The following is a 13,164-nucleotide window of genomic DNA, read 5'->3' as shown; positions in this document are numbered from 1 at the left end:
TGTTCAACCGTCCTGAAACAAATACAGCTGCAAGGAAGAATTTACATGTGTGGCAACTCAAGTTCCAATTAGCCGAGGAAATGGGTCCTGGGAGATCAAATTAGTTTGTGGCAGCAGGAAGATAGTTAATTTAGCATGCTCAGACAAGCAATTATTTCTTTCCCTAAATACTACTTTCCCTATGTCTTGACGCCTCTCTCCAGCACTGACCCCCAGCCGTACCTTGTGATATCATTTGTGACAACCTTTTAGAAGCAGTTCTGCAGAGAGAATTAATCTGGGTGTGCTTTAGCTAAGGTAGAAGAACAAGTCATAGACAGGTGCAGAAGGGTTGCTGGGAGCACATATGGGATTGAAAAAGCAGACCGCAGTCCTGAGCAGCTGCTGCACACAATTACTGCCAAGCCCCCCACAGCCTGAGTCTTTCATGGCCTAGACAGGAAAATGAGGAGCAAAAACAGACAGCACTTTTAAAAACCCTTTTCTAAAACATTTGTAAACACCGTTGCTGTGACAATAACAACACGGGAACAAGTTTCCCAGAGGTCTTGGAGTCTCCCTTTGTACTCAAGACTCTCAGAAGCTTTCCACAGTCCCAGCCAACTTCTTCCAGGTTACCCTGCTTGTGCCAGAAGGCTAGGACATGACCCCCTGAGGTCCTTTTCAACCCCAACTGCTCTGTGACGATGTGAAGAAGCTCATCAGTTCACTCTGATGCACGGGGACTCCCAATGGCCCGTACTTACATCCTAATCACGCAGGGCAGCACGCTTACCAGAGCTTTTCTTGCTTCAGTCAATAATGCAGGCTGCTTTCACACCACACACAGGAGTTTTAACTTGCTTAAGATTGCATTTTTGGCATTGACCTCTACATTCCAGAAAAAAAAATCCTTTACAGCATCTGAAGAACAGGGGTGGTTTGGATTGTGACGGCACCTAGAGGCCATGTGAAAATTCAAGACTGATTTAAGATCTTTTTTCCTCGCTCACATCTCACTACCCTGGGCAGTGACAGCTTTAGAGCTGCCCTATACCAGTTGACCCCAGCAGAAGAGATTTCTGCTCTTGTAAGAATAAGCAGATAACATATCTTTGCAGATACAAAGTTCAGTCATGCGTGATGTGGTATTTTTATTTATTTATTTATTTTTAACTCACAGCCTATTTCCAGGGGCCATGGAATAAATAAAGGTAGGGCTCCTATACTGTGAAGGAATCAAAAAAGCCTTACATTTTTACTTTCTGTTCCTCCACTCATGAGAATCACAAAATTAGTGAAAACACTCTTAGTCACATATAACACAGTGATACCCAGGCACTACTTCCAGAATTGCTGCAGCAATTTTACCAAGAAGTTTATTGCAATAAACAAATAAACAGGGTTTAGGGCTGTATTTTATTAGGGAAAGGAAAAAAATCAACTCAACTTCGAGACCATGCAGGCAGGCTCCTAAAAAGATGATTAAAATATACCACTGGAGTTACCTATAATCTGATTTTGGCAATCTACGTAGTTAAACCAACACCAGAAGAAATACTTCATACATGAGCAGTAGTTCTTTACGAAACTACAGTGAGATTGCTTAATTATTTAGCCTGCTACTAATTTTAAACTTCAGCCCAAGCTGCTCTGACAGCAGCAACTTCCACAGTTTAAAAGGAACCTTTGTATGCAGACCGAAGGAGTTAACTGGTGAGCTCAGGACATCCCCTCCATATCTATTTGTATTAGATATAAAGATCCCACACTGTAGTACTTTCTGTAATTATTAAAGATGCAAGGCAACCAATGAGCAATTAAGATTTATTCTTATGAAGGACAAGTGTCAGCATACAGTACATCTTTATTCATAACCCAAGAGCAGCACTGCGACTCCAGCAACTTAAAAAACACTGAATGGTCGCTTGTATTTACCTTCTCGGATAAGCTTCTCTTTACGATCCTGTGGAAGAGAGAACACTCATCATTATTCTATTAGAAGCAGCTTCAATCAGCCTAGGCTAACAGAAAAGCTACTCTAATGTTTCAGCCTGGAATACAGCAAGATAGCATCACATAAGCACAAGTTCTGCTAGCAGTCATAATTCAAAAATAAAAACAAATAAGGCATTTACCTTCACCTATCTGCTAGGAAAGATGCTCAGACTGATCTCTGCAGATCAGTCTCCTCTCCTTGGCCAGCACAGACCAAGTGCTCTGATATATCTTTCACCAAACTAGTTGTGTTCCAGTTAATTTATACACTTAGTCTCTATCTCCTCCTTCTGGCTGAATAATCTAGTTTAAAAACATGATTATGGAGAAACTTCTTAGGAACTTTCCTAATTGTTCCTTTTTTCACTTTCATCCCATCTGTACTTCACTTGACAGTCAAGTACCATTCCTCAGAAGAGTACTGTTATGGCACACAGAAGGTATTGCCCAAACTACTTGTGCTGGAATAATCCAGGAGAAATGCTCAAGAGTTAGCAGTTTAAATTTCTCTTCTGCCTTCCCAGACACACAACAATCACTCCTCAGAGAGAAGCATGACTACTGCTGTGCTTTATATACTACTGTAAAACAAAGAAAGATCCCCAAACATCAGTAAAGGAACTGGAATAGCGCAAGACGCATTATCCTGAAGACTGTATCAAAGACTCTAGCTAAAGGACTTCCTGGCAAATATATCTAGATGTCTCTCACACACATTCAGGTTTATTTTCAAGTACTCACATACTAATCCACACTTTTTAACTAAGTGCAAGCATGGTTCAGCATATGAAACAAGACCAGTGCAACAAAGTACTGCAGGAAATCTGAAGTCTCAAAAGCAACTGTATTAACATGTTGGGTAAGTCTGTTAAAGCCTGTATTTTGGGTTTATCCTATAAAATAATATTAATTACAAGTATTCTATTAACTTCAATTGATATCGGTGCTTCCTGGTTTATGGTTTGATCTAAAATAGCAGCCACTGTCTGCCAGTTGCCTACCATTTTCTTACTTATATAGCTAAGGATCTTCAGAATGACCCACAACTGCTCAGATTCTGACACCCACCTTTCAGGATTTAGAACAAAAGCAAGATATGCTGTCCAAAAGCTCAAAAATCCAGGTGAGATGTGACATGGTACTCAGCATAAATACTCCTCCCCATTTGCTTCATGGGGCTGGAGAAATGGCCAAGCAATTCAGAGACCTTGCTAGGCCTGCCACCCATAAGCTCCCTCTCGTTTTTTAATTCAGTGAGCACACCTAAAGTGTGCCAACAGTGGAAAATAGTAGTCTGGTATGATTAATTTACGCAGTGAATGGTATGAAAAGCTTTATTATAACAAAACATACTGATCAGAGACACTGACTGCCTATAGCTGTGGGTACAATACAGGACTCTTAGCACTGAAGGACTTTGCAACCTGTTAGGCACCTCTGGGATCATAGGTACTATGATCTAGCTTTCCTTCCCTTGTTACTTTATTGGTATTAAGCATTCTTAGATGCAAGGGGACCCCAATAATAAGTCACCAGAAGGATCTTAGTTTTACAACCTGGTGTTCACTCACACTCAGTGTCACCACCAGACTCACCCTCTCAATTTTAAAGGCAGCCATCCAGAAGAGGATCGGACCTATGGCAAACAAAGCTCCCCTAAAGGACGTCTGGCGTGTCGGGCGGAAGGTAGGGTAGACATTCTGCGTCTTCGCATGGACCCAGCGGAGCAGGGCAGGATCTTCCTGTGAGGGAAGGAAAACTCTGAGCCCCTGCCCTCACACACCACAGGTCCCACAGCAGGCGCCCCATGCCTCACGACCCCATTTGCCCCCGCCACAGCACCACGGCCTACAAATCCCCGTCCTACAGCCAGCGGGGACACCAAGGTCACCGTGAGGAGGGGAAGGCGCCTCACCGCCCGCACCACCCCACACCCCAGGGGCTGACCCCCCTGCCAGGCGGCCATACCCGGCTCCCCCCTACCCCACACTCACGATGACGGTCGGCGGGTTCGGGCTGTTGAGCTGCAGCTGGTACTGCCGCTTCAGCTGGGCGCGGATAGCCAAGCGCTCAGCCTCAGCACGCCGCTTCTCCGGCGAGGCATCGTAACCAACGGGGTCGAGCTCAGCCGGCAGCGAGACGAACTGGTTGGGGCCATACCCTTTAGCCGCGCTCGGGGGCGGCCCGGCCGCCATTTTGTGCAGCCCTCGCTCGGCAGCAGCGCGCAGCCGCGGCGGGCGGGGCCGCCATTAGGGGCAGGCGCTGCCCGCGCCGCCATCAGGGGACCGCGCTCCCTGCTGCCGCCCGCCGGCCCGGCGGGGCTGTGTTGTGGTGTATTGAGGCTTTATGCCTCGGGCTGCCCGAAAATGGGTTGTCTGTGTTGTAGTGGAAAGCACAAGGGTTGCTGAAACATCGCCACGCAGGAGTGGGAAGCGTGCAGGGTCACAGAATCACAGAATTTCTAGGTTGGAAGAGACCTCAAGATCATCGAGTCCAACCTCTGACCTAACACTAACAGTCCCCACTAAACCATATCCCTAAGCTATCCCTAAGAAGGGTCGCTGTGCCTTCCTCTCACGGGCTGCTGCCTGCCTGATCCTTTCCTCCTGGGGCAACTCTTGAGGGCTCACATCAAGTTTCATTCTTTATTTTTACCTTTTTGGGTGCTCCCAGCAAAAGGGAGTCGATCCCTTTGTTGGTAATAGCCTCAGCAGCTTAAATAGGCTGTGGCTCTGAAGAAGAAAAAAAAAAAAAAAAAAAGGACCTGCAGGGCAGAGCTGAGGTGTGGGGAGATTTGTGGAGATGTGCTCCTGAACCTGGGCACCAGATCAGACCACACTGTTACCACTGCGTCTTTCACAGCAGCAGGCTGTGCACCTCTAAGCAAAATACTCAATTTCTTGTTACGTCGGTGATGTATCGCAGGCATGCTGGAAGTTGCACAATCCCTCTGTCATTGATTTCAGCTTCAAATCATCTCTTTGATTCTCACACCAAGGCCAGGCTGCTTAGATAAGCTGCCAGATAACCTTCAGAATCATCTGGTGATGACTCACTGCTTTGATCGCCTTTATCGATGCGTTCACAAGTCAGCATCTGCTGATTAATACAAGGTGAAGAGAGCAAGCTCTGGCCTGTAGGTTTTGACTTTAGGAAGTTTCTGATTTGTCAAAGTTAAGAGCTTCGTCCTACAGAGAAATAAAAACTATATGCAAATTGCCTTTCTGGAAACAAACTTGCCAATAAACAAGTTTTCATGTTTGTTTGTTTTTTGTTTTTTTTTTTTTTTTCTTTCTTCAACTTACAAAGCAATGATAGTGGCTATGCAGATTGGAACCAAGTAGGATTATGGCTGTATATATATATATATATATATACACACATATATATATAGTTATGATCTCATTTACACCGGGGTAACTCTACAGACTCAGGTAATGTTGGGTGAGGGATTACAGTTTGCTCCTAAGCATGCACAAAATAAAATTGCTGACTTTACTTAGGACGCTGTACTTTGGCAACACAAGAAAAGAGCGGAAGCTTTCCTCACCTCATACAATTTCCCTCTGCTTTTACCCAAGTGCTCGGAAAATAGATGATCTCCGTTTGGTCTGAGCAGTTAATTAGGAGCTGGAGCTCTGTGGTTTGCTTCCAACAGGAAGAAATATGAGCTGGATATTCCTTCAGTTTGTGTACCTTGCACATACCAGCACAGCAGGAGGTACTTTTCCCTCTCTCAAGTACAAGCCTACAGTCCTCTCAGAAACTCAGTGTTCCTCTGGCTTTTTTTCCCCTGTTTTCTTCACAAAGACACAACTACTAATCCAAGTGAAAACTTCAGCTGCTTCATTTACAGTCATCTCCAAAGGATGTCCTTCTTACATGCCCTGTTGCATTTTTTTCCCAGGTCTTTCAGCATGGCCAGTGCTTGGGATCATGGTTTCTATTATATGGAAAAATTTACTCCCTTTACTTTCCTCTTTCATTACATACCAGGGCCATCGGATTTAAGAGCTCTGTGATTGTCTCTAGCTCCACGATTTTCTCTCTCCATAACTGGCACGTATGGAGAGCTACTTCAGCAGCACAGCACGTATTCCAGCAGCCCTGCCATGTGGCACTCCTGTGGTACTTTTATCTCCAAGGGCTTCCAGTCACTTAGCAGCCTGTGTTTCCATGTCCATGCATGGCCCTCTTCTTTCTCTGAAATGTAAAAGCTCTTCCTCCCTGCTCTGTGTTATTTCTGAATAATTGACACACGCAGCCTTGCCAGGTATGGGGGTGCATGTTGCAGCTAGGATTGAAGATTAGCGTACTGGAAGTGATAGCTGCTCTGAAGGAAATGCCGAGTGTGGTTTTTTTTTTCCTCCTTTTTGCTGGATCACAGAGTGGAACAGAAAACTCCTGTCCCTGCAGATATCCCAAAGGACAGCGGAACAACCATATGCTTTTCCCCCAGTCTGTTGGCTTCTGAGGTCTATCTGCAATGGTGCGGGACAGTTGCTGTGGGCAGGAGCAAAGATGGTCTTGTGGTGAAGTCACTTGGCAAAGGCAGTGGGTTCTGTTCCCAGCCTTGTTACAGGCTCTGTGTGATCTTATCTCCACAGGTCCAAGCTGTGCCTTCTCCCTCTCTCCAGAGCTCACAGCTGTGAGTGTGCATGCTTGGCATGCAAACGGCGCTGAAATTAATTCTTCTGGGAGAAAAACAGAAGGTGCAAAGCAACATTTCCATTAAGAGTGTAATGTACTGTATTAGAAAATTGAACAACCAGCCACTGTGCTGAAAACACCTTTGTATTTCATCTTTAATCACTAACTCATCCTCTCTCCCAGAGGATCAAGTTCCCTACAGGGAGTCTTTTCTGAGTGATGTCACTTATTTTATGGGATAAGAAAATAACTAAATGGCTTCCAGAGATGCATATTCCCTGACACTCGAGCCTGTGCATTGCAGTTTGGTGTTTTCACTCCTTCAGAGGTGATTTTGTGCATTTTCTTTGTTTAACAAAAGCCATATCTCTAACTTCAAAATACCATCATCCTTCAGCAGAAGCCCAAGATACCAACAATAAGGGTCTAAAACTTGCATAAAACAATGTAAAGGGAAAAGCAAATACTAGGGTCAAAGTCCTTGACAGAAATCAGTGACTGCATTTTTTCCTGCTGGCAGAAACAGCTGCACACAGTCTGAAATGCTGCAGTGACAAACTGGGCTCCTGTGCAGACCTCCTGCATCATCCACTCGCTCTTAGCCACCGTATGACAGATTCAAAGCACGCTGCAAAACACCTTTGAAACAAAATATTCTGCAAGAATGAACAAATTGTCCCTGTTTTTGCCTGCCAGATCAAGAAGCTCATTTGACTCTCCTCCTGAGCGCACAGTGGCTGGTGTTGACCTGTCAAGTAGCAGGAATGTAAAACAGGCACTGGTGAGAGTGGGGCCACAGGCTTGAACTAGAATGTGCTGGTCTTAAAATCGCATCCTTGTGCACTCAAACATCAAGGCTTAAAAGGTTAGACCCCAAGTGTTTTCTTTGTTTTCAGTCAGGACCACTGGCTATTGAATGTTTGAGGTTGGCAGTATTGAATCAAATCAAGAATTCTCATATGAGAGTGCCTTTGAAGTTTACATCATCTGTTTTCTTTATGATCAGCAGTAACCGAAATGGAGAGAAGCAGCCAGGAAAATTAATCTTTGTCCGGAACCTTCTGGTGGGTTGACCTTGACTGGCTGCCAGACGCCCACCCAGCTGCCCTCTCTCTCCCATTCCTCACAGAACAAGGAGAGAAAACAAGATGGAAAAGCTCATGGGTTGAGATAGACACAATTTAATAAAAAACAGAAAAAGCTGTGCACAGAAGCAAAGCAAAAGGAGGAATTCATTCACCGCTTCCCATCAGCAGACGGACGTCCAGTCATATCTTGGGAAGCAGGGCCCCAGTGTGTGTAGCAAAAGACAAACGCCATACCCACAGATGTCCCTGCATCCTCCGCTTTCCCCTCAGCTTTTATTGCTGAGCACGATGCCATTTGGTACAGGACATCCCTTTGGTTTGTTGGTCATCTGTCCCGGCTGTGTCCCCTCCTAGCTTCTTGGCTTTTGGGGGAGGTGGGAGGATGCTGGATTGAAAGCCTTCAAGCTGTGCAAGCGCTGCTCAGCAGCAGACAAAACACTGGTGTGCCACCAACGCTGCTCTAGACACAGTTGCAAAGCACAGCACCATAGGGGCTGCTCTTTGTGGGTGACTTTTCGGTTATGTTCCAAAATATATGCACAGACTCGTTTTGTTCAACAGATAACGCAAAGTGGCACCTTTGCAGAGCGGCCCAGCGAAGTGACTCTGCGTTGCAAGTGAATGAAAGGAAAATTAGGCCAAATTACAGACCTGTCTGCCTGTCTCCGAGGTGATTTTACATGCGTTTTGGTTCTACCTGCTCTGCAGCTGAACTCCTCGACAACCGCTTTCTCGCTCCCCCCTCCTCAAAGGGAAAGGGAGAGAAAATACGGTGGGAAGGGCTCAAGATAAGGACAGGGAGATCACCCACCGAGTATGTCCAGGGGCAAAACAGACTCAGCATGGGGAAATTAATATAATTTATTGCCTATTGCCAGCAGATTACAACAGTGAGGATCTAAAACCCAACAAAAACCTTCTCCCCATCCACCCTCTTCCACCTCCTGCCCCCTAGAAGCACAGGGGAACGGGGAATGGGGGCTGCGGTCAGTCCCTGATGCTTCATCTCTGCCGCTCCTTCATGGTCACTCCCTGCTCCTGCTCCCCATGGGGTTCCTCCCACGGGATGCCATCCTTCCCCAACTGATCTCTGGGGGCTTCCCACAGGCAGCAGCTCTTCAAGAACTGCTCCAATATGGGTCTATACCACAGGGTCCATCCCCCAGGAGCAAACTGCTCCAGCACAGGTCCGCCACAGGCTGCAGCTCCGGCCCGGGTCCTGCTCCTGCAGGGGCTCTCCATGGGCCGCAGCCTCCTCCAGGCCACATCCACCTGCTCCACCGGGGGCTCCTCCACCCACGGGGGGGCTGCAGCGTGGAGATCTGCTCCATGTGGGACCCATGGGTGCAGGGGGACAGCCTGCTCCACCAGGGGCCTCTGCACAGGCCGCAGGGGAACTGCTGCTGCCTGCCTGCAGCACCTCCTGCCCTCCTGCTGCACTGACCGGGGGGCTGCAGGGCTGGATCACACTCCTCTCTCCCATCTGCTGTGAAGTAGCAGGTGCTTTTTTTTTCCCCTTCCTTAAATCTGCTCTCATGGAGGCACAAACAACATCTCTTATTAGCTCAGCTCAGGCCAGCAGTGAGTCCCTTTGGAGCCGGCTGAAACTGGCCCTTATCTAACATGGGGCAGCTCCTGGATTCTCCTCACGGAGGCCACCCCTGCAGCCTCCTGCTACCAAAACCCAGCCACATAAACCCAGTACAGCATGACACTTTCAGAAGAGACGGGTTAAATATGCTGTCATCTCAAAAAATACTTTGTGTCTGTCAAACTTCTGTGGAGTGCTTGTGGTTGCCCTGTTTGCGTTAGTTGTCGGGCTGGGTCAACACGTTGCTGGGCTCTGTTTTGAATTCTCATTGAGTTTAGAAAGAAAGCAAGCTGGAAAGAAGGGCAGAAGCCGACAAGGTCACTCATATCACAAGAGAGCTCCCAAACAGAGGTCTCTTACTTCTAATTCCTACCTGTAATGGGCAGGAAGGGTCATTTGGTTCCTGTTCCTGTTCCATACGAGGGATTGAATACTGATGTGTATGCTGCCAACCTTCGTCTGTGTGGAAGTAATATCAGTCATCCACCTGCATGGATAAACCCACGGTTAAATCCAAGGCTTGAATGAGAAGGGGAGCAGTGTAAAAGGTATTGGGATACAGCACAGTTTATCTCGGCTTAGAAATGAGTGTGTCTAATTGCAGTATACAGCTATGTTAATAAATTGTCCAGGTAAATGTAATTCATTCAGTGCTAAGAACCAGGGTCCCCAGTATCTTTATCTTACAGCTGTTTAAAGGAAACCTGGCACACAAAGGAAGGAGTTAACATGGTTAGGGGAATTATAGATAGTTCAATCGTTATTACAGCCAACAGGCCACCCATAAATGTACATCAAGTGTTGAGCTCAGCAGGAGTTAGTTACAAAACTAGGACACTTAATGAGTCATAAACTGCCAGGAGTAATGAGAGACAGCATTAAACAAACCATTTCTGCCTCTCCTGGGCATGTCCAGGGACGGTGACAAGAAGCCCTCTGCTGTTTCAGCTGTTCCTGCTGAAATAAAATTTTTGACTCGCGCTGAATTATGGCTGTGGCTGAGCTGCCCAAGCTGGGGAGGAGCTGGAGCTGCCTGGGCAGCTCTGGTGGAGGAAAGAGAACCTGTCAGTGAACAGCTCGTCTCCACTTGCTTGCAGGACATCGATTGTAGCATCTCGTCCTATAATTCATGCTCATAGTTCTCTCTCTGCTTCCAGCTCCTCCTAGGGGAGCCTGTTAATAGTCACACAGCGCTGAGGAGAAACTAGAGTGGGTAAGGAAGAGGTCTTAGAATATAAGTATCCTGGCAATTAAAAAGCTGAATGTCTACGGATGAGTCCTGTTATTGGCTAAGTCTACGTCTGTGGTAGAAGTGCCTGACCAGCCAAGGAAGAATATTACTCCTAGGCTGCCCCTAACCGTTCTCCACAGCTCTCAAGGAGAGGAAAGCCAAGTGTTGCAGGAAATGTCTCACACACTGTAGGGAGAGGAATCTTTTCTGGCCTGCTGCTCCTGACACACAGCACTGCCACCAGCTGACTATTTTTCCCCTCTATTTCCACCCAGCTGTTTTGCTCTGTCCACAAAAGAAAGGCTAGATCTGTCCCACTCAATTTGAACTTCACTGTGAACTTCACCTTCTTCTATCCGACATGGTGGAGGAAGCTCAAGACCGTGAGTCCTTCTACCCTGAGACATGCTAGGAGGCTGTGAGCTATCCCCTAGAGGACCTATCTTTCCTCTTGAATGAGTCTAATTCAGCCTAGACACATCTACTTTTAAATGGCTAAAATTAGGTGAGGTGAATTCTTCTCCAACCCCCCAGAGAAACTAGTGTGTCGGGGTGACCTGGCTCTTGTAGCCCAGGGCCAAATGTTGCACAGCCTTGATTTTACCTGAAGGATCCTCCTGTCAGTTCTGCCCAAACACACGGGTGAAAACTGTGGGGAACAACACCAAAAACCAGCCTGAAATCCGTGCTGGATCAGCCTTGAAGGAGCGGCATTTCCACTGCACAGCTGTACAGAATAGGATACTCACTTTATTTTGCTTTATATATTTTGTTAAGAGTCTGGAGGTTAAATTTTAAAGCAAGGCGTTGAGAACACACTGTGAAGCAGGCCATCAGTATGAATAAAATGTGTTAGCAGGGACACGTTGAATTTAGTGCGACTGTTTGGCAATCTCGGTATCGCAGTGGGGAAGTACTTAGTTGTGGCAATGCAGAGTGGCTTTTTTTCTTTTTTTTTTTTTTTTTTTTTTTTCCCTCAAGTAAAAGACAGAATACAAATGAGGCTGTTGCTGCAGAATGCCAGCTAGTGGGAAAGATGTACACGATGCAGCCTGGCTATTTTATTGCTTGAGAAATGATGGCAACACTCAAAACCTTAAACTTCTGACCTACAGCGAGAGAATGGCAGAGCAGTGCTTCCTTCGGGCTCTTGTTATCGTTGTATAAATCAGGAATGTAAATGAAGACAGAAGCGTCCCTTAGCATTGCAGAACCCTGCATCCATCAGGTTGCACGTGTCTCGCTGGAGGGAGTGGGGAAGGCAGCTGCCAAGGGGAAAAATTACCTAAAAACTCTCCTATTGCCCCTCACTCCATCCGCTTACATGGCACACCGGCAGCAGAGGCATTCATGCTCTTCCTAACTTGCTTTTATTTTCTAGGGGTCTTTGGATCTACCCCAGGACTTCTGAAGGTACCATCAGCGTTTCCTAGCAGTGAGGGGCAGTGCTGAGAGCACAGTGGGTTAATGACGGTGGTGATAAAAATAGTGCCAGAAATAGGCTGGTGGCATTCCTCCATCACCACCGCTTTCACAGGTTTTCTGTTTTGATGCAACATTCCTGTTTTATTTGGCAGAAAACAGAAACACCCTTCCTTCCTTCTATTAAACAAATATTTTTGCTTGTTTATTTTTCACCTCCCTTTCTCCTCCATATACGAGCTGCTAAGGAAAACAGAGAAAAAAACAAGAGGGAAGAGAGAGAGGGATAACGGAGAAGAAAACAATACAAGTTTTTGTTATTTTGAAGCTTTTTTTTTTTTTTTTTTTCAATCAAGGCCAGAAATATCATCGTGATAAAAATACAAGAATGCTCCCTTCAGCAAACACTGCCATTTCTCTACACTTCCTCAAATCAATTCCTGCTGCATTGTGTCTCTCCGAAGGCAGCACAGGCAGACCAGGATGAGACATCCAGAAAAATGTTGGCGTCTGGCAGCATCCCTGCTTTGGCTTTAGAAGTGCAGAAAAGCAATGTTAAATCAGCAAATTTGCTTTATATTTTTATTTTCTTGTTATCGATCTCCTTAACAGCCGCCTGTAACTGGTGCTTCACTTTCTGAAGGAACTTTAAGTTGCTCCTTTCTGCATGAGTGATGAAAGTCTACACAGGCTGGCCTGGTTTGCTGGAGCGTGCTTGGGTCGTGCTCCAAGAGGGCTGCTGTTGACCTGAAACTTCTGCTGCCTCTCCTGAGACGAAATCAGTGAATCTCTGCAGAAAGCAGGAGGTAAATGGCAGCAATGCAGTGAAGCTGCTTCCTGGAGAAGGAGAGCTTTTCTACCAGCCTTCACGCTACCCTGCAGGGACCGAAAGAGAATCAAAACAAGCTCTGTAATCACGTCTGGCAGCAAAAAAGATCAGTCTTTAGTAAAGTCTGGAATACTTCGCCATTAGGTAATCAGCAATATGCATAGCTGAATGGGGAGAGGGTTTGGAGCAATAGGGTCTCAAACTCGTGGAAGGGTTCAAAAAGGAAGGGCAGCCTGGTCTCATTCACAACCTCATACATCTTTTCAAGATGCATCTCTGCAGCAAAAGTAATAAGGATCAACAGTAATTTGGCCAGTTTTATGTATGCTGGGTTTCGTCCCAAGTAAAAATTCCTAGAGGGAAAAAAATAAAAGGC

The 13,164-nt window shown here is 46.2% G+C and overlaps 1 protein-coding gene across 1 annotated transcript; it reads right to left on the bottom strand.

The window, feature by feature from the left end:
- Window positions 1–1,792: 1,792 nt before the first annotated feature.
- NDUFB4 (NADH:ubiquinone oxidoreductase subunit B4) lies at window positions 1,793–4,276 on the bottom strand. The gene is made up of 3 exons (XM_084500773.1): window positions 3,972–4,276; window positions 3,573–3,719; window positions 1,793–1,945 (listed from the first exon to the last, which is right to left on the bottom strand). The coding sequence occupies exons 1-3, from the start codon at window positions 4,170–4,172 to the stop codon at window positions 1,886–1,888; spliced, it is 408 nt and encodes a 135-aa protein (XP_084356899.1). The 5' UTR covers window positions 4,173–4,276; the 3' UTR covers window positions 1,793–1,885.
- Between the last annotated feature and the right edge of the window lie 8,888 nt (window positions 4,277–13,164).

The sequence above is a fragment of the Aythya ferina genome (assembly GCF_964211825.1).
Source record: "Aythya ferina genome assembly, chromosome: 1".
Taxonomy (NCBI): Eukaryota; Metazoa; Chordata; class Aves; order Anseriformes; family Anatidae; genus Aythya; species Aythya ferina.
This window is presented reverse-complemented; position numbering and strand designations above follow the sequence as displayed.